At 35.3% G+C, this 23433-nt stretch overlaps 1 protein-coding gene across 1 annotated transcript in view; it reads left to right on the forward strand.

Annotated features, from left to right (window-relative positions):
* The first annotated feature begins 3274 nt into the window (after positions 1 to 3274).
* Positions 3275 to 23433, forward strand: part of LOC129575765 (cell adhesion molecule Dscam2) — a 49843-nt gene continuing 29684 nt past the window's right edge. The window contains exons 1-5 of the mRNA XM_055459766.1: positions 3275 to 3653; positions 9790 to 9855; positions 9945 to 10023; positions 18628 to 18779; positions 21621 to 21731. Of these exons, the coding sequence (XP_055315741.1) occupies positions 3413 to 3653; positions 9790 to 9855; positions 9945 to 10023; positions 18628 to 18779; positions 21621 to 21731 (649 nt within the window). The 5' untranslated portion in view covers positions 3275 to 3412. The remainder of the gene's footprint in view (positions 3654 to 9789; positions 9856 to 9944; positions 10024 to 18627; positions 18780 to 21620; positions 21732 to 23433) is intronic.

Consider the following 23433-nt stretch of genomic DNA (forward strand, 5'->3'; position numbering starts at 1 on the left):
ACACATACTACTACTCATGATATAACTAACAAGTGGAAGAAATCGACAACACACAGGGTAGTGCAAACGAATGAAAAATTGAAAATGCGGCACTAGAGACGCTGATGACGGCGGCGACGACGACGACGATGACAAAAAATTGAAAGAGAGAGAGAGAGAGAAGAGAGCGGAACAAAAAAACTGCAGAAGCTTTTGGCGGCTGACATGAACTGACCTGAATGTGCAAAGCATTCCCGGACCGCACTGCGCAATATGTGAATACTATTTGTTATATGTGTGATGCAAGAGAGATGGTGTTGTATAGAAAATTAAGCTACGTCCGTACATTCGAATTTCGAATGTGTACATATCTTCTTTTTTCATTTCATACCCAGATAAACTATCGCAATAAGCACAATTGAATATATACAGTCTCTCTCGCTCACTCCTCCACTCGTCCACTCTTCCACTCTTTCTCTCTTCTCCACGCATTCATATAATGACATGAACAAATGTGAAATGTTGGTCACAACACACCAAATAGAATCGCAATTCGTATCTATCAATTTATATAATATACAAGCGTGCTTTAGATTTTGAGCTCAGCACACATGAAATGCCAGAGCGTTGACTATTTTCTGTTTTTCGCCTTCCGAATTCTTTTTTCGTACTCTGCAATAGCACACGCAGTAACACCCATACAATTTAGCCATTTAATTGAACTAGCATTATAGCCCATAACAGCAGCAACACCAATCACATAACAGTAAGTTATACTCGTTCAATAATATGAACAGATCTGGAAAACGTCTATCACAAACTCTGCAAAGATAATGTGGAGCATGTGCGTTATGCACAGTTGTTGACCATTTTTGTCTGGGAAGTCATGTTCAATTTAGGAAAAATCTGTATTTTCGATGATGACGTTAGCGAGTGATGTATGATTCCCCAATCATTTGCCTGTAAACGTGTCTCAAAGTAAATGGTTAGCATTACCTTTGGGCTTGAATGCTCCACTTTTAGGACAATAACACCAAAATGCCTACCCCGAAATTTAAATAGGCGCTTTGTGACGCATTGTGATTCTTTTAGCACGATCGACTTTATGTCAGATAGACAATTCGATGCAGCGACGCCCAACATAATTACCTCACAAATGTCTGCTCTACATTCGTACATTGGATTCATTTGCTATATCACATGTCATACCACCGATTCATACACATATTATTGCTGAGAGAGATATATCTATTGCTGAGACGTAAGAGAACGTAAGTTTGTTCAACTTCGTAGCAATAAAAGGAAGTAAGTTTCATTGAAATGAATATTATAAAAAGAATGTACATTCCATTTCACCACAATATGTAAAATGACGCCACAACATTGCGCCGGCCATAAGCAGCGGTTGGCCCAAGGCAAGTGGTGTTTTTTAGTCGGAGTAGATTTTGAAAAAGAACACCGCAACTAAGTACACTTTCAGTGGTGAGTTGCGCCCTACTTTCAAAAATCATTCTGAAACGAATTCAGATCGTTATGGGTAGTAAGATTAAGTCATGCACCACCATTTACCCGGGTTGGAAACTCCAATATACATATATACATATGAGGGGTTTGGAGCGAAAATGTCATACAGAAAAGTTGAGAGTAAAAATGTCAAATGAAAAGAGATAGCTATATAGTTCACTATAGTTTACTATACAGTTTACTATATATCTATCCCTTTTCCGCTCATTCATCATCGACATTTTCCCGCTCAACTTTTCTGTATTACATTTTCGCTCTAAACCCCTCATATATGTACAGTCTGGCCTACTCGATGTATAACTAAAGTGTAAAAGAAACAAAAGAGTAAAGTAACTTTCATAATTTTTAACATTTTTCATTGCTCCAAAAATGAAATTTTTCAAAAAATGATCAGTCTTTCGGAATCCGCTGAGAGATTTCAAGTTTGGTTCCACTGGTTCGCGTTATGTCTTCAAGTTCGCTATTAACGATATACATTCGAACGCAAATTTGCACGAACTTGAATGTTAAGAATTCGACCTCATTCTGGTTATAGTTCTTAAATTGCGATGTCCATATTTTGGCATTTTTGTGGTCTAATAGTGACTTATAATATACCCCAAGAATGAAAGTCTACGGGGCCTCGTTCGTGAAATACTGCAGTTAATAGTCAGCCAAAATGAGCCCCAAAAAGTGATTTTTCCAGCAAATCATGACTTTCTTTGAAATTTGCTATATATAGACATTTTATTGGAATCTTTCCAAATAACCAATGAATGGATTGGTTTAAGAGAGCTCCAGTCTTCATCTCATCACTATTTTTGAAATATATTTGCACTTAATTTGGGGTCAGAATGAAGAAATTAGTGGTGAAAATTTGAGGTCGCCACAGGTCTTACCTCCAAAAGGAGTTGTGACTGAGAGATTGTGGTCAAATAATAACTAGAGTTCTTCTATGATGATCCCCGAATTCGAATCCAATTACTTACATGGTCTGTTGGTACTTTAACTTTACTATTTTTCCCACCAAAGTTTATTTTACTCGAAATTACTCACGTTCGTGTAAAACGCATTTGATTAAATGGTGGTCGTGAATTCATAACTCGATCCAGTGGAATTGAAATCTAAATCTGAAAGCTGGTTATGAAATTTTGATTATTCTGTAACATTCCTTTAGAACAATGGGAAATGTCAAAACACAAAAAAGTTGTAGTCATTTATTTTAATTACACCACGAGTGGGCCACCCTGTATACATATGCCGCTATCCGATCTACGTATTCTGTTTGTTATACGTGGTACAGAACCTGGCTGGTCGGCAGACACATATGGAATCGATGACAATGTACAAATGCTCTGAATTCTATGTAAGAAATTACCACATGAATTTATTTGTTAGGGATAATTGATTCAAAGTCTGTTTGAGATCAAATTGATGTAAAATCTCATAAATTCATTTGACGTTATTAGAGGCAAGAGTGAAGAAGAAGTAAATTGCACTTAACTTTGAGTTAATTGCATTTATACTGGACTTCGAGCTCAAACAGATAGTGCCAGACAATTATTCGATACTATTCGACTACAGAGATTGGCTCCATCCACTTTACGAAAACGTGATGTGTTTTTTTTTTTAATCAAATATAATATCCATTTTGTTGGTTGTCTTTAATCTGTATTATTCAAGATAACGTTGTATGTATTTTTCGATTTATCTTGCGTCTAGATGGTTTTCGAACAACAACATTGAATCGCTGTCAGTCATAAGCGGTCCTCGGATTCGAGTTTTGGGTCCAGTGTTAGCAATTGAAGCAGTCACAAGTGAAGATGCTGGTACATATAAATGCCTAGTGTCAAATGCAGGGGGTGAGGCAAGTGCTGAGTTGAGATTAACAATAACGGCTCCTCTGCAAGTGGATGTGGTACCAAACATAATGAGCGTTCATATGGGTGCATCAGCTGAATTTCGCTGTACAGTTACGAGCAATGGAATCTCAATCGGATTGCAGCACATTACTTGGTACAAGGACGGTCGTCAGCTGCCGGGGACAAGTCGTTCCGGCGATACATTGCTGATAACCGATGTAGGGAGGGAAGATAAAGGAATGTATCAATGTGTTGTTCGGCGTCAGGATGGTGATAGCTTCCAGGCAGCGGCTGAACTTCAATTAGGCGGTAAGTCATCTTTATATTTTACAGTTTTTATTGGTTAAATATTTGAAATCGCTTTGTAATATTAAATGGATAAACAACAAAAGACTAATATAAAATAGAAAATAGCTTGTGTAATTTTCTACGCTATTTTTATTCAACATTTGATACTATTTTCATTTATGACAGTCATGTCATTTCGAACTCATTAAACATAAATTCATTGACAGTTTATTTATAGATGTGGTTCGTTTTTGTATATTCTTTCATTTTAAGTGTAAATAATAAAATTTGCTGTTTAATCTATTCAAATATAAACGATACACAAGCAAATGCTATTCGTTCCAAAAGCACTGTCAATAAGATGAACCAAAAGATCTGACGTCTATTATTATTATTATTATTATATGAATGCATGAGAACATTCTTGACCTGCGAAACAAAGTTCGTTCCGAAATGCCTCATACATTTCTATAGCAATAAGAGGGACTCAAGAAAAAAGTGAGCCTCATGATTATGGACTTTTGTACGGGGTTTTAAATGAGAATATTGGAAGGAAACCTGCTAACATCATATTTTTGACGTATTTCTTTGTTTGATTCAAAGGTTTTTTCGTCTGTGCTCCAAACCTCTATGAATGAAATTTGATGGCTATTGCCTATTGGGCCTACATCTGCAAGCGCGTCGTACAAGCGATTATGAATAGCGTGTCAGTTATGCGTTACGGTAACGTCGATTCAGTGCGAATTTTTGCTTGGTTTGTTGACCAGCATGCTATAAATGTCTACCCAATTTTCCCCAATCCGATTTTTCGACATTTTTAATTTTAAAATGAACATACACTATTCGTTTTCTTAACAAAATCGATGCATAAATACAAATTTAGTATTAAAAATACATTATTTAGTGTATACACTCACATTCAGAAAACGTTCCGTACATATCCATATGCCACAGCATAGTTACATAGAACATGCCAACGCATACACTTTCACATTTCAAATATATCATTCAAGTCCAATTGGGTAATTCAATTTGTCGTTCTTCAACACACTGCTTGTCATACGATCCGAAATGAAAATTCTCTCCGTTCATGAAAAATTTACTAGTTTGAAATGTGTGGCTGTGTGCAATATGTATGTGTTTGTGTTTGCGCGTGTGTGCCAGCCTATTTTGTATGGTGTTGCCAAAAAGACCAGAGATGCCGGAGTAAATTTACTTGACTAAAATATTTACTCAACCAAATGAGAAATGAAATTGGCTATACATTATGCGTCATCCAATTCAAAGCTTCAGTGAATCTAAAGCCTTCACAACACGTTTCACCCAAAGGTTTCTGTATCACAATCATACACATACGTGTGCATTTATTCCATCCCGGAGATATAACGGTAATTGGTTACAATTCTAAGGAGAGAATCATTGAATTTGTTGTATTTTTTTTGTACGTTTTACTTTTTTGCACACATAGCGTAAAAGGAAACTATTGGCATATCGCAAGCACTAAACCTCAATTGATATTGTTTTCATATGAATTGACAATTTGGCAAGCAGAGCTGGCGCCGCCCGTCAGGAGAATGATGAAACAATGAAAAAGCATCTATTGTGTTCAAATCAATGGGTTATGTATGATCTAATTGCAGTGGCTATCATCCCTATGTAAACCCATACACAGTTTCTTATAATACTGCTTCTTCTTCTTCACACTGTCGTACACAATGGGCGCGACCATATTGAAAATGTATACAGTGTATTGCGTGCCATTTGTGAACATTATAACCAATATGGCGACTTATATGTATAGATGTGTGAGTTAAGAAGAAGAAGCAGTCGCACTGCACCGTTCGCATACGGACGGTGGCTATTGTATTGAAGTCACATCCAAGACACAAACCAAAGTTCATGTTACACTTAGTTCATGTAGCTGATACCCGACGCTTGCGCCATTGTTTTGACGTCTTATACTTGCGATATGACTATTGGAATTGCTACCGAAGATTTTTCGCAGAATTAGTGTGGCTCATCATTGAAAATCATGTATCAATAGCAAAAAACGCACCAACAATGTGCAAATTTTATGAAATCCTGTTCAAAGTGGACGGAATAGGGCACATTGTTGCAAGTTGAGATTCCCAACTTGAGCAGCACTATTTTGCTTGTAAATAGCTCTGTTTTGGATAAAGATTTATAAGAGATGATTTTACACATGGAAAGATAATGTCTACAGCTACAGTTTTGCCTAAGAAACTTATATGATTGCTTTGCCAAAAAAAAGTTATTATCAATTTTCTGAAAGATGTGCAAATGGCAAAAACAAATTCGCTGCAGGTTGAGAATTTTGGAAAATCTTGTTCAAGGCAATGTCCATTTGAAAATTTTAGTAAACATACATTCTTTTTTGACAATACAGATGCATTGAAACTTACTTCCCTATATTATCAAATGAATAGATAGAAAAACACACATTCTCTTTGTTAAAGGAGTTCAGTAGAAAATCGATCGATTTTTGCTCTATGGAAATAATCTTGTCAGAGGTCACCGCTGTTTCATTCCAGTAAACATCAACAACTACACAGATTGTACGTTAACGTACCAATTGTTCGCCACACAGGGGTACACAAACACCAATGCAGTGTCCGCACACATTATATATTTCGCCATCTGTCACTCTCTGTATCTTCTATCGGAGATTTTGGAATTCCAATAATATTACAAACATTTGGTAGGCTTTCTACTACTACTTCAACGAAATACGTATAGATGGAGTTGAATTATCGACGGCTGAATGTGCATTTCGATAGTTAAATGGACGGCAAACGATAAAATCGAGTTGTACACAACTTGCGCCACGAACTAGTGCGCCGATCTTATCGAATATCGCTTTAAATCAGTGTATACAGCGAATGTATTCACTAATGAATTAACAAAAAAGACACTAGTTTGGCGTTTCCATATACTACGTACAAAAATAGTTGAAACCACTATATTTAGTCTATTCAATTATACACAATACAAAACAGCAGCTGACCGCATTCTTAGATGGAGTTAGATGTCCTTGTCCATACCAAATGTACACAACAACAAAACTCCAAATCAAAAATTGTTGACAAATACCAATTACTGAGCGGTTAATAGGCATATTCCAATGAAAAACCGAACATGTCAATAAATTGTTATTAATATTTCCACTATTTCACTGACAAATACAAATGAACGGGCAAGTAATTGACATTCACAATAATTTGATGTTAGGTTTCTTTGTACTGTAATGTATTGCAATTTGCAACTCCATATACATGCTCGGAATATAATTTATGTAGCAAATATAGGGGAGATGGGGGCTATGCGAATCACTTTTTGGAAATGATCACGAATTGCCACATATTATATATCGTTGAAAAGCCATTCTCCTAAGCTATCTTTTACATAAATAAACTATCTGTGTTGGGTGTCCCGGTAGTGAGATATGGGCCTATGTTCGGACCTCCTGACATGGGAGCTATTCGGTACATGTGGGGGCAAATCGGATCATAGGTGGGGGCTATTCGGATCACCCTCATTTCGTCGCATTTTAAGTATAAAAACACTCTCCGAATCAGTATTTCGCGTAATTGGAGTCTTTTTTCTGGTATTTCAACAGTTTATTTGGAATCTAATTACTTAAGTTTTCAAAATTAGGGAATCCAAATAGGACGTAAAATACAGAAAATTCATGAAATATTTGAGAAATGAGCCTCAAAATTAACCAATATCAGGATTACATGATCAGCATTACATTAAAAATACATGAAATGCGTAATAAAATAATGAAACTTTGATATACAGCAGTAAATTGTGTAAAAAGTTCTGATCCAAATAGCCTCCAGGCACCATTTTTGAAATTTTGTCCCCAAAAAATATCACGCACCAAATATTTATCCAAACTGTTTTTACTCATAGATAATACTCGAAATTAGCTTCCAGAATATAATACCTTTCAATTCGTTGCTTCATCGAAACAACAAGAAATTCGAAATTCCGTAGTGATGAAAATATTTTGGCGAAAGGACTCAAAACACACTTTTGCCGTTTTACGGCATACCCCATACACATTGCATATTCATTTTAGCTGCCAAATATATGGCAAATAAAAACACATTTAATGAAGGTTCCATATGTCACGGTGCTGGTACCTTTTCGGCGATAAGTCGAGTGATCCAAATAGCCCCCCTTCCCCCTACCAAAATTTTATATATGTCCAAATGTGAGGTGTACCCGGATGGTGTACTCATTAATTTCCGCCGTTTTTTGGTGTGCAATAATACATTTATTTCATAATAAAATGAAAGTATAACGAATGAGATAATAGTCCATGGGAAGCGACATCCTTTGCCTATATTTCATGTAATTTACAGATAACATCTCGAAAAAATAACGGTACTTCTGACCCTATGAAAGGTTCGACCCATTTTTTTGACTTTTTCGAAAAAAAAAGTGAACCGTTCTCCATTTAAGTGATTTTGAATTCTCTGAAACCAGTGGTAGTCAGAAGGAGCAAGGTCTGAGTACGCAGGTTGATTAAGCCGATCCCATCCGAGGTCCTCCTAAGAAATATTTGATGTGTTCTGTGAAATGCCGCTGATCCATTTTTTTTTCTCGCAAAAAACGACTCTTTTGTGGAATGGGTCAAATTTTGATGATTCTGCTGTCAATAATCGGTATATACCGATTGATTATTATTAGAAACAATTAATTCTAACACTTTAAACACTCCTTACACCCCACCTGTCCCCATCCAACCCCTAAAAGTGAAAAAATGCATTTTTCAGTGATGCACTTGCAGCGCCTCCAATAGTGACAAGGATCCGCGATCAAAATATGGTTTTTTCTTCTCGACTCTATCGAGAAGGGTTCAATCTTCATTACTAGTGCACACTTGATACAAGAATAACCATTTTTATGAGAAATTAACAAAAAACCAAATCATTGATAACCATTTTTCATCGTTTAAAAAAGCCTCCCCACGAATTGGCGTTCGAAAAAAAAGTTCCAGGAAGAACAAAAATTTAATTATTATAAGTATTGTGGGCTAATTTTTATAGATTTTAACGTGCTCCAAAGAACATACAATAGCTAAGATTGTCAAAAAAATGAATATGTATCTTTTACACATCTAAATGTCAGCGGCGGAAATTAATGAGTACACCCAATATATATATATATGTATATGTATATGTGTATAAGATTTCAAGAATATATCTATCAAATAAACCTAGCTGTACGATCAAAATATCGAAATTTGTGCGTTTTATTCAGAAAAAAATTTCGGATGCCGTTAGAAAAACACCCTTTAGAATATTTGAAATGTGCTACACAAATATACAAAACTTGTGGTAAAACGTTAAAGCACCAGCAGTGTGGCAGTAAAAATCGCTATCTAGTATTTGTGACACTCTCTATTCAATTATCAATAGATGTATGTAAATCATATTATGTCATGTGCAAATGAAATACCTAATAATCACTCAGTTGTATGTAGCGGAGAACAACTCAGTCAGAATATTTTTACGAAAGATGTGTATCTGCAAAAAAAAAAACGGAATAATCCTTAAATAACGGAATTTTAAGGTATAAATAAAAAATACACTATCTAAAATCTTCCGCTAGTTTAGTATGTAGATGATAGTAAATGATATAGTACGAAAAAATTGATGGTGTCTCATGAATCGTGTGATTCCGCTAGTTGGACATTTTGTGTAGCATGCTAGCGAATCCAAATACATAGAAGTAGAATTTGTGATCTTACAGCGCTGAAATTCATCATTTTCGCTCTCTTTACCATATAAAACATTGCAGTCAATGAATTTCGATCTGAATTTGTATGTATTTTAACTTGGCAATGGTATATATTTTTATGTGCATTGGTCGACATTTGACTTCGTCACGCACAATAAATGCGATGTTCAAATTGGTCTGTTTTTGTTATTTTCATTTTTCGTGCTATTTTTTTGTGCTATATTCAATGCAACATATTTGCAAATTTTCGGTTAACGGAAGCAACTTGTATGGGCAGGATGTGAATGTTCACCATATAAATATGCATTATGCATCAAACATAAAGTAATCGTAAACCGCACACATGAACGCCACTCTCAAAATAATGTACACTTTACATTTTCAGATGCGCCTCCTGTCATGCTTTACAGCTTTATAGAACAAACACTACAACCCGGCCCAGCCGTCAGTCGTATGTTATAAACTATTACAGAAAAAAAATATATTACTCATTTAGAGAATTGAATTAATATGCCCAATCGACTTAAAAAAAATTTGCAGTGAAATGCTCAGCAGCCGGAAATCCGACACCGCAAGTTACATGGACTTTGGATGGATTTCCACTTCCCTCGAATGGCAGGTATGTGCTTAAAAACCAAACGTTCAACAAATGCAAAAGCAAAAAGATGCATAAGAAATATATTACTCTGGGAGCTGACATATGAAAGAAGATGTGTTTGGGGGATAGACACAATTAAAAAATTAACAGAAATTAGAGAAACTGAAGAAATTTTTTGCCTTTTTTGATTTGCTGTTTTGAATAGTTTTTACTCACTCAGAATTACTTCGGTGACATGTACATGTATTGGTAATATGACAGATCACCACCATTACTATTGGCGAGCATAGTATTTTTATATGTTGTATCGGCACTGTTGTGTGACGTTATTACCAATAATTGTAATTGTAAACTATGTGCCAATAGAAATCGTGGTAATCTGTCAAATAACCAATACAAGTCGTACATACATATCGCCAAAGTAATTCTGAGTGAGTATACTTTAAAACAAATAAATACGTTCGCAATATGAACTATGAAATTTGTCATAACGGTTTTGTTTGAAGCGCTGAAAGCACTGAGAACTTTTTTTTGGTTCAATATCAACCGACTAAAACGATACCTAGCGGATATGCTAGCCCTTTAATTTTTATGATAAAATTTGCAATGGTCTTTAAAGTATTTCAACTCTACTGAACAGAACTGAACAAAAAAAAGAAAACTGTGACTGAGTAGACTGATGGTACGATTTTAATACGTAGAGGCTACAGCTATCAGTGATGATTCACGTCCTTCTTTATATTTATAAATAAATTTTGAACCTAAAATCCAGAACGTGTTTTGAGCTGACGTCAGCTGCTGATATCAGCGGCTGACGTTAGTTAGTGCTGCTGACGTCAGCTCAAAACACGCTCTGCTAAAATCAGTCTAAAAATGTAAAAATAAATCACTTTTGTTTGGATAGTTGCGAGGTAAACGATACGACACTTGAGTTGACAGTTGTTATTATGTTGGGTTGGTACAACTGTCAAAGCAAAACTAAAAAATTAGCAAATACGGGAAAAAAAATAGCTAGCAGATACAATGACGCAAACTGCGTGATATACACAAGGATAGCGCCATCTACAATCACTAGAAGGAAGCTATGGTGCCAAGCGTCAATCTTCAAAGCATAAAAAACGTTCAAAACGCTCGATCCATCTGTCAAATTTGTATTTCATAAACACAAACGGTTCTATTTATGTGTACATGGAATATTTAATTGAATTAAGAAATTGTTGAAAATATTGAATTTCGTGTTTATATTGATTATGAAATTAACTGTTCAATGGCAAACCAGCGAAATATCGATTATCGAATCATATCGAATAGACTATTACTGTGGATTGCTGAGGGCCGGTTCACTGAGTCGGTTTACTAAGTCGGTTTACTGAGTCACAAAATTTGGATCATTTTCCCTTGAATACAACATCTGTTTGCTTAAATGAAACGAATTTTATTGAATTTAAGAAAAATTTCATTTCTTTGTAATTCGTTTTAAAAAAAATGTCAAATACTCACTCAGAAGTACTTTTACAACATGCACGATTAATTACCATGCATACAGCTACGCCGAACGCAAATAAATTTTAAAATCATTACAGAAATCAAATGCAAATCACAACTTTTGCAGCTATTTAGTGTTGATCTTGCGATTGGGACAGCATTCGGTATGTACGGCACGCCGCATACATATACAAATAAAAAGAACTGACATTAAAGCTTTAAAAAAAAAACATCAACGCCATCATCACAAAGCATTGCCCATACGTCGACGTCTACGACAATAATAACATCATCATGCTACTACTCGTCAGTATCGACTCCAGCAATGTGGGAGAGCAAGGCGCACAAGACCCATAGAATGAAACTGGAAAACTTTGTGGAAGTCACAACCTTAATTGCGTGTGAAAAGACGCTTTAAATATTCAGCAGTCGCTTCGTTCCTTGGCAAATATTTGTCTTACGTTTGTTCGCTCGTTCGTTCTCCGATGGTATGCAATATAAAAAGGGTCGAATATGATGTTTTGATAAAATACATTGGTTCGGTATGTAAATCGGTTATGCGGCACGTTTTCTGCTCCTTCCACTTCTTCAGCGGAGTTTCATCTTTGTCCCTTTTTTCCTATAATCATTGGCATGTTCTTCTGTTTGTGTTTCGCTCATTCGGTGATAATATTCTCTTTCACTCACACACATTATCTCTCTCCCTCTCTCTTACATACTCTGGTGCTTGTAAATGTTTGACACATCGTATGCCGTCTTCATTGTGTTTTAGTGAACAATTTGCGAGTATATGCTACTTATTATTATTATTGGGAACGATATCGTTGGGAGATGCGGTGGTAAGGTAGTAAAGTAAAACACCACGAACAGCAGCATCAGCGGTATCTCAACGACATTCCATTCATTGTCGAACAGAAATTGTACTGCTGCTGTTACGGGATTGTTGTTGCTGTTGCTGTTGCTGCTTAACGTTCGCAAACTATGTTCATATTCAGTTTTCATGGTCGATTGATTTTATAGTGTAATTCCGTTAAGCTGTTTAATTATAATCTAGTATGCTATTAGAAATAGATTTAATTCCATTTGGGTTCGGGTCAGGGAACTTAATTGTCACTCTCCTTTTTTCTGCATTCCATTAATAATTAGTTTCGAAAGAAATTCCTAAAAGATTTCTTTCAGCAAGCGTTTTTCAAGAGAAAGGTAATTGTATTCTACTGATGATAATAGTGATATTCTGAATTTAAATCCCGATTTCGACTCAGATATGTAACATATCAAAAAAGTTTTCGCTTGCAATTTGCATACATAAGAAGCCGATCACAGGACAGAACGATATCCATTAATTTTATTTCGACGTACATTTTGCCACCAATGACAATATGATTGCTCTCTGCGGCAACATTTTTTTTATTTTGTCCAAGAGTAAACGGTAAAATTGTTGACTTATTTTCTCACAGCTTGTTAACAGTAAATGTTTTAGCACTATGTTTGCGGCAACCTTGGGTAGGATTTTTATCCATCCCCTACAACAACATGTCGCCGTAAAGCAAAACCTTTCCGCGACATTCCGCATTGCGATAGGATTTTAAATGTACAGGTTTACGCGAAATAATTATGCCGAGTCTGCGACATATCGCATTGCGTAAACCTATAATAAATAATTCAAATTGTATCCAACTTCAGTATATTGAAAACATAATTTGTATGTAGAGCTGAATTCGAATGAAGTTGATCGCAGTTCGAGTTCATGCATTTTCTGACAACTATTGCGGAAGGTTAGCGATACATTTGTGTAAAAGTCCCGTGGGGATTTATTTCAACATACTTACACTCGCTTCGTCCAGCTTCGTTGTTAGATAACTGAATTTGAGTGCGTCAAACATGCTCAGTGCTTGTAACATAACCCAATTGCATTAACAAAAATCCTTACAATGTCGAAAAAACAGTGAAAGGTTTGTGACATTACACTAGCACCAACGAATAAATGCAATGACAGATACGGCAGAATTCGTAACTACTTTTTACATATGCAAAGTACAAATTCATAAGGCATCTCCATTCGTATTAAGTTTGTATTATGAACGTTAAGGTGCGTGCATCGCCATTTCATGTAAAATAAACAAGTGGAGGATGGCACACAGAATTTATTTTTACTTCATTTCAATATTCTGCCTCTCTTGACAAAGATAAATACTTAAAAAGTCATATATATCTCAATGAAGCAGAGGACTTGTCGTCACACGCGTAGATGTAACAATTCACTCTATTTAGCGATTCGTTAGTTGCCGAAACATCGTCTATGCAGTACACTCGATATTTAACGTGAAATCCTAATATTCGGTAAGCCGAAGTATGATTCACGTTAGATATAACGTCGTAGTCATAGGTCATTCGGCTAACCGAATATTAGGATTTCACGTTATATACACTGCAAAATTAAATGGAGAATCTGTCATCTTGACATGTGGTAAAATAGCGGTTTACCCTATGTAGACGGGAATTTACCCTCAAACTGGATGAATCTCTACATAAATATACGCCCTATGCAAAATGACACAGATATTTTCAATCACTCGTTTTGCTCTGACCATTTCATTTGTGATATATTGCTACGAGTTTGTTCTTGTTTTTTTCATTCTTTGCTCCAGTCGAATATCTTTTTACAATTTATCGCTTTTCTAGCCACCTCAATACCATCATCGAGCGCAAGAAACGAACGAAAGAATCTTTAACGAATAGATGTTTTCCATCAAATTTTATTTAATTCTGTTATTTTTGAACGCATAATAAATGTATCTTGTCGCAGGCTTGCCGATTGAATTACGTGTCTGCCGCGCTCTCAACATGTTTGCAGTGGCTTATGCGATAGCTAGTAAGCGACAGAAGAAATGACAATAATTTTCAATTCGGATTGAACAGCGCACGCGAGTACTCCACTTCGAACATGGGTAAAAAGATAAAGTAGAAAATAAAACGGAATCGAAAACTTTTCATTCTCTTGTGTGTGAACTTGATGGCTTTTCGTAAAGTTCCAAAAAAAACCGATAACACCTGGAGCTAGTTGAAATGATTTCAATTGCACGAATTACATTATTATGTGAAGTATTCTGAAGAAGAATCGGATACTTTTATTCGACAAATGAAATGCAGATTGAAATGCATTATTGGCACAAGAAAATAGTTTGCCCAAAATCTATTATGCCAAAGAAGTTGGCAAAACTTCAGGACATTAGCGCCTAGTGTTGCGAAAACGAAAAATAAATGTGATTATAGAACAATAAACTTATAAATACCATTAATACCTTTCGGTGTTTGGTCTGTTTTCGAATCAGTGTATCAACCTCTATCTATTCTCCTCCAAGCTGTTCTTTATAAAGCCGATCTACTTGTTTCTACTACGTCCATCAGCCTCTGAATACAACACTCTTTTCGGTAAACGAAAATCTTCCATTCCGTTAAATGTAATTGAATGAGAAATCTAATTAACCTGTGTTAGGATACGTGTCAATATTTGCTGAAAAATGATGAAACCAATATTTTTAGTTGGGTATGAAAATATATATAGCAGCTGTCAATTTGAATCAAATTCAACTGTTCATGCGAATTTGAAAGCCGACCATTTAAATCTATTCGTGAGACGTAAAAGAATGTATGTTTGTTTTCGATTTATATTTTTGAAAAGGAAAGTATGTTTTCTGTTGATTCTATCTGCGTTGAAAGAAAGTATGTTGGCATATCGTCTAGCCTCCAAAGTTTTCCATGGTTTCCGCGGAACTGATAAGCGAAAACAACATGGCGTCTTCAGCAAAGTAGTACTCGAGGTCTTCTATAAGATTGCTGCAGACAGTTTCCTCTTATCTTCTATCAATTGCGCGCAAATCGCGAACATAAAAGAGCAAATTTTGTTTTTCATGCTTTTCGCGGAACTGATAAGAGATAAGAGATAACTGTCTTCAGCAATGTTATAGGAGACCTTAAATACTACAACTTTGCCCAAGACACCATGTTGTTATCTTTTATCAGTTCCGCGGAAACCGTGAAAACCCGCGATGACCCACCAAAAACGAACATACATTCTTCTGACCATTATTAGTTGCAATGAAACATACTTTTCTTTATTTCTACGAAGTTGGACAAACTTGCGTTCTTTTACGTCTCACTAATAGAAATAAAACATGTCAATACGTTCTATAATATAATAATAATTCAGCGTTTGTACATAATTTTTTAAAACGTGATTTCTTAATTATGCTGCTTTTGTTAAACAAGTGAATGGGTCGAAAATCATCTTATAAAAAAGCAAAAGCAAACGTTTCAGGGTGTAAATAATAATTTTATTTTCTTGGAAACGACGAACAACTTGGCTTTCCAATGCCAAAGTTGACATTCAATGTAAATTTCGATTTTGAACTAGCTTCGTAAAAACTCTGCAATTTTCAGATTTGTACAATCAAAAAGGAAGGTACAAGTTCATCTACTATAATGAATACATCTTACTATAATAAAATTACTCTGGCTTGAACGCAGAGCATATCCAACCGCTGGTGACAAAATTGCAGAATTTTCAGGTTGCTCGCAGCTCACAATCACAATTTTCAATTTCGATCCGACAACAATTGGTCCTTTTGTCCATTATTACAACTCTTTTTTCTTTTCCTCCTTTTTAACGCTTGATGGTTTCATTTGTCGTTGGCCAGAAGAAAACTTTTTCCATCAACACTTATCGATTTTTCTGTTCAGCGCTCATTGAACTGGACTCACATTCCATCGTTTGGTGAAACATTTCAAATATATATCCAGCGCCCGTGTGCAGGAATAATTTGACTGATGTTCAGAATTAGTCATTTATAGTATTTAGTTTGCTAGTTATCTATATTCATCCGAATCCAACTACCAGTTCGGAATGTTCAATCGTTTTAATTGTATTCAGGCAAAATATCTCACACATGAGTAAATTTCGACTCAGTCACCATTTTCATTTACTCGAATCACATCGAAAATGAGCTACATGGCATACTGAAATAAACAAAGACGTAAGCCAAACGTCAACCACAAATGAAAAATATGGAAAAATGCTGATGAATTAATCGTTACTAACTTTTTTTATGCCCTCGACACATTTTTGAAGTCGACGATGCGGTTATCAATGCTGTTGTCATTATCGGTGGTGCAATGCATGGGCTATGATAATTACGAACAGTTTATAAATTCAGTCGGTATTAAGTCTTGGTTACCATTCTGTGATGAATGTATATTTACATAAAATTTGTATATAAACAAACAGTATTATGTCGTATGCATCTGTCTGAAAAAAAGGAGCAAGGGACCAGTGTAATTGCTGCATTTGCTTTATATATTTGATTCCATGTTTTACATCGTTCGTAATGTATGTATATAATTGATGAGACGTAAAAGAATGTTAGAACAAAAGAGAAGTCCGTTCCATTGCAAATAATTATAACAAAAAGAATTTATGTTTGTTGTTCAAGAGTCGTCGCGGCTCTTCGAATTTTTCGCAATTTGTAAATTATAACATATAACCAGTTGGTGTCCTCGACGAAAAAACGCCACCACCGTCCTTATTGAATGTCAAAACAATATCGAAAGTAGCACATCTATTTGCGCCCCTCGCTTTTTTGCGCTATATTTGTTTATAAGTATGATATGATGATATTTATTTGAAACCCACCAACGAAAGACGCGTATTGTTAATAAGGAATAATACAAATGACATGTAAAAGCATGTAAAATTATTAGAAAAAATCAGGATTTTACGGAGACGAATGTGCTCTTTCCGCCTGTAATCACAAATCTTGAATGAATGAATGAATAAATTAGTTGCAACGAAACTTACTTCTCTTTATTGCCACGAAGTGAAACAAACTTATATTCTTCTATGCCTCAGCAATGGATATAAAATAAAGTAAAAAAAAGCGACGAGACAAAGGAAGAAATGCAAAAAAGGAATAAATAACAAAAGCTGAATGATGTAAAAGGAATCAAGAAGCAATCATGAAGCAATCGTGGCGTGTAATAACGGCGGACGATGCTCAAGAATCCCATTTCAATTAACTCGAAATGATTTGAAACTGAACGAAAAGGGGTATGAAAATCTGAAAAGACAGAAGAAAAAATCACAGTTCATAAAAAATCCACATCGAAAATATGCTCATAATGTTCTCCATATTAGTATTAATCACAACAACTTCACTTCAAATTTGTGCTCATTTTTGGTGTAAGTCAGATTTTCACACTTAAAACTCCATGCAAAACGGGCACATTTCTGATGAGACTGACAATGATGTTTTGGTTTTGCCATGGCAATGGTAATTTATATTGATACATTACCTATCATTATGTGCTCGTTTTGTATGGAGTTTTCGTTGTTAAAATCTAACTCACACCAAAAATGCGAATTTTCATGAGCCATATAGGGAACATTTTGAGCATATTTTTGATGATGATTTTTTTACGGGAGGGTATGCAACATTGATCCAACTGCAAATTGTCTTCATAATATCCTTTGCGGCTGACATTCGTGTGCTTTTTGTGTCTTACAATAACAACAGATAGCTGTTCTCTCCTTTGCCAGATGAAAAATGTTGTTCTTAAAGTGTAATGATATGTTAATGGCATAAAACTTATTTTCCTCGGGCGGTTCAATGTGGTGCCGAAAACTATAACTAATTTTGTTCAGTGCACGGTGCGCGATGCGTGCCGTTCCAAAGTCGCTCTTTGTTTCCTATTGCTGGTATATGTGGAGTACGATTGAATCAAAAACTGAATCGGAATCCCACCCATCCACTCCGCTTTGTGCTTCCATTCAAGCATGGTTTTTCACTTGAAATTAATACTGCCGTTATTAATGTGTTGAAGATAGAATCACCAAAGCACGCGCGCAATTAAGAAACTTTGAATGTTTGTGGTGATTATACCTAGAAGAATCATCAGTTAAGTATGCGGAAGCTATCAAGAGCCCATTTGTTTTCTCTCATCTCAAACAATTCGTATGTTAAAATAAAATTGAATGTTGCAAGTGATAACATTTGCTCAGTCGTTTCGTTAGACATTGTATTAATTCTGTTGTATATAAATATAAATATAAATACACATGTATATCAACATTCTTATAATTTTCAGATTTCTCATTGGTCAGTATGTAACAATTCACGGCGATGTTATAAGCCATGTCAATATAAGCCATGTTATGGTCGAGGATGGGGGAGAATATTCGTGTATAGCGTCAAATCGTGCAGGAAAAATTTCACACTCTGCCCGCCTCAACGTGTACGGTAAGTTGAATTTTTCGTTGTTAAATGGTAAAGAAAAACGAGATCAAAATAAGTTACATGAACTGAGATCAACGAAGCATTTGCGGAAAAGAAACAAGTTCCAAAATTTATTTGAAAAGTATCCATGCGACAGCAAAAGTAGAAAATAAAAATATGGAGTAAGCATTGATGCTACGATTCGAAATAGCATTCGTCTGTATTATTGTTGAATGAGCACAAAAAATATTCAATACATAATATTTGAATCATTGAAAATAAATCCACAACATTTCTAAACGGTTGGTAAATGCGTGACATTCATTTGTCGCACAGAATAACGTATGTGGTGTAAATTTATATAATCACTGAGCAATTTTTGCGATACAAATATTGTGATAAATAACTAAAGGGTATGCAAACTCATCTTCAGCGGTTCAGTTTTTCAGGATCTTTTCTTTTCTGTTGCAACATTCTTCTTTTTATTGCATTTCTGACGCTTTTTGCTTCGTTTTCTTTGCTCAGATTCCATCTGCCAAGTTATTTACATCAAAAGCATACACACCAAAATATGGAATATGTAAACTAGTAGCCGATGACACTTATACGCGAGTTGATTTACATCTAGAAATAAACGAACGAAAAATGTCACTACTTTCTAGTTACATTATTCACTAAACTACCGTTAGTCGTCACTTGTTTATTTATTATATCATACACTAATTTTAAAATGAGAGATTTAGGTACAATACAGCAAATTGAGAAGCGAAATATAGAAATACTCCATGTATTTTGTTGACGATTGAAGCAAAGAATATCAATAGCGTCATCCAACGTGATGCGACGCATATGACGGCACGAATCAACATCTCTGTGTACAACGCACACATAGACTCTTTGCATTCACATGCACGTATAGTTACTGATACTCATGTTTGGTGGCGCTTGTAACAAAGTTTCAACAGCTGTTCAAAACGCCAGACATTGCTATAGCATAAGAATTAGGTAGTATTGTTAAAAAGGATGAAGAGTGTAAAAAGAACCTTGAAGATTTCTTTTTCGTTCCAAGAAATGAACGCTATAAGTGTGACTGAAAAACTATAAACTTCTTCTTCTGAAGTCATTTTTTCCCTCTTAAACTGAACTTTGAAGAATGCGTATATTTACCGCTTCAAGCATAGAAAAGGATAAATCTTGATAAATTATATATAAAAATACATGCGGAGGCATACATCTGTTTGAAATGAGTTTTTAATTTCTTTTGAATGAATGCACTACACGTCATGTACATGTTGTCATGGGTATTGTGCATACCCAATATATAATATACAATGCTTTGCATTGTATGTGCATGATAAAATTGCAGTTGCAGACATACAAATTACAAAAAGCATTTAATATTTCAATGAGTGCGATTCGAATCAAAACGTTAGCAAAAACTCAATCTAAGATATGGATCTGAAGTGCAGCTTACTTAAGCGCTCTCTAGTAAAATAGCTGGCAGTTATAAGTTGTCCGTTGGAACTATGAAATCACCAAAAACAATGCAGTGGCGCAAAAATATGAAAATTCGAGATTTATACTTTGTTGTCGCGATGGTTTTTTCTCTAACGATGTGTTTTATTAGCAATGTGTCCAAAACGAATAAATACGGCATCGCATAAGGCAGTTATCGCATAAATATTGCGCGATAATTTTCTGCTTGCGTTGCCGCAGTATGCGATATTTCAATATAATTTTGGACACATTGTTAATTAGCAAATAATTTAAATAGCAAATATAGTTTTTATTTCAGCTGCCAGATTTAGTTTTCCTAAAACTATAACCGAGTTACCGAGTATAGATGTGCCGAAAGAAGAATCACTCGCGGCGCACAGCATTTTTGAGAATTGTCTACCCAAAATTGTACCATCCACTTATTGTATGTAAGAAAATCTTATATGGTCGTAATCGGTGGACCTTTGTGCTTTGACACAATGCATCATGTTATAGAAATGCATATCTGTCTGGAGGCAATTCTAGACATATGCCTTGGGCGGCCAATTCAAGCCAAACCATCGAAATTTACTATTTTACAGCATTTACTTGAAAAACACAAATTCAACCACATTTAAATGCTATTGAGTAATTTTGTTCACATCTTTTTGACTACATAAATATGATTTTGCATTTCCTATGAATACAGTGATTTTAGTCCTTTTTTTTTGAAATTATGGCGCCGCCGAATATAAATTTGTCGGCGCCAGCTAAGATGCATCATTTTGTCAGAACTAGTTGGTGTTTTTAACTTCTAAGGCATCAATAGTTTACACTGTGAGCGCACAAATGATTATATGCTAAGACCTGGCGGTAACGATATCTACTTTTCATCTAAAAAATCTGTGTTCGAATTTCCGATTTTTTTTCGGCACACCTATGGCTGTAGCAGCCAAAAGAAAACTCCACTGCCCCCTGGACAGCGTGACAATCGAGCCGTTTGCAAAACACCAATAGGCGTACGCGACGAATCATTCTGGTTCCCCGAATTTATCCAAAATCCAAAATATGGCTGTAGCTCGGCCAAAGTTTTCGGAAAACTAAATCTGGTGGCTGAACCAAAAATGTTTTGACCATATTTACCCTACCGTATGCAAAAATAAGTACTCAATTATATTGATAAATGATTTATGCCTAAAAATAAAAGTGACAGTTATTCTGGCCACAGGGGTGGGTATGGTATTTTAAGTGTCCAAAAATGTCATTCTAAATAAATTGAGTGGAATTAGGGAAACAAATGAACAAAAGTGACATTTTGATTTATACTTCACATTGAAGTTTGAACTCATACAAGGAATTTATTTATTGCGATGGTTTATTTGTTCACAGGCTTACCATACATTCGTCTAATACCAAAGGTAACAGCTGTTTCTGGTGAAGTTCTACATCTAAAGTGCCCTGTAGCGGGTTATCCTATTGAAGAAATACATTGGGAACGAGGTATATGTACTTAAAATACAACTTTTCTTTATAGTAGTAAAATAAATATTCCTTCGCTACTCTACAAAATTGAATGTTCATCTAGAAGAAAAAATTGAAATTGAATGTTTGTTTGGGCATTAATACAGACTTATGATCAAATCAACAAAATAAAAAAAAAATAAATTTTTTTTTTCGTTTTGTTGACAACTCTATCTATATTCATATACGATATTGCAATAAGCTGTGAGCTGTCAGAAAAACAATAATCGGTTTCCCAAACTTGGTCATCGACGGGATTAGTTGAACTAAATATAGATGGAGCTGACTCTAAAATGCAAGGAAAAGCATCAGCATCAATATCAAGTATGAAGGTGCCTTGAGTACCTGCACAGAGAATATATTTTTTGAAATAATCCAGACCACCTCCATCTGATTATGGAATAAGATTCAAACCGTATAAATCGTGGTGTGTGTCTTAAATATCTCCTAATGTACTTATATGAGAGATATTTAAGATAAAAGCCTCGATTTAGATGGTTTAGATCTTATTCCATTTATAAGATGGTGGCGGTCTGAATTATTTTAAAAAAATTCTCTGTGTGGAAACACTCAATGGTAATGCTAACCAGTAAACATACAATCATATCACACGCCGATTTTCAAATGCCTACGCCCGTTGGATAAGGCATCCCTCAAAACCCACAAAAAAGAGTTGGGAAAATGCTTCTTTGCGGGGAGCTATAGCTCCTAAACAAGTGGAAATTTTTCAAAAGTGTCTTTAGCAATGTTGTTGATCTTGACAAAATCAAAAACTTTGCTGAACATTTCACTCTCAAAAAGTCACCCCCTTGAATTATAAGGCGGTATGAAAATTACAAATTTTCGGGGTGGATTTTTGACTTGAAGGGGTAATTTACTCGACGAGGCTGCTTATTTTGACCAGATCTACAACTTTTCGAAAGACACCAAGTGAACATTTTCAGCCGTTTGGAAGTTAATCATAGATTCTGACACTAAATGCCGTTTTTTCTAAACAGATCGATTTCTCGCTGAAATTGAGAGCAATACAGAATCTGTTTGGTGCATTGGAATCGGCATCGGAAGTAGATTCGAAAATATGTGGGTCGGAGGGTGAAATAGCCCCAGGGGTTGAAATAACCCCATTTAGGTCAAATTTCGACAACACGTGATTTTTGACCAAAATTGAAGGTAAATTGAAAATACTATTGATACCGGGTAAACCAAAAATCGTCCTAAAACATACAAAAACCGTACTAAATTTTCCGAAAATCGTACTAAATTTTCCGAAAATCGTACTAAAGTTTCACAAAAATCGTACTAAAAAATCACACAAACTACGTGAAAAGTTACAAAAATCGTACTAAACTTTCCGAAAATCGTACTCAACTTTCCGAAAATCGTACTAAATTTTCCGAAAATCGTACTAACTTTTCACAAAAATTTCATCTGTTTTTTTACCCATAAGACCATGTCAACTCATTTTTTTTTCAACTTGAAATAGGTGTCATTTGATAGCTGGCCCCAAACTCTTTCCAACGATACCCAAAAGTCTGGAATTGATTAACTGGTTTTGGCACAGTGACCATTGGAAGGGAAGCCATTTTTTGATTTTTCAAAGACCGGTCAAGGCTAAGATGGCCCGTGTACTATGACAGTTTGATACAATCCACGCCTAGAGAGCCAATGTAGTTTTTCACTC

This window comes from Sitodiplosis mosellana, unplaced genomic scaffold, assembly GCF_009176505.1.
Source record: "Sitodiplosis mosellana isolate CC-2019 unplaced genomic scaffold, AAFC_SMos_1.0 Smas_scaffold_6167, whole genome shotgun sequence".
Lineage (NCBI taxonomy): Eukaryota > Metazoa > Arthropoda > Insecta > Diptera > Cecidomyiidae > Sitodiplosis > Sitodiplosis mosellana.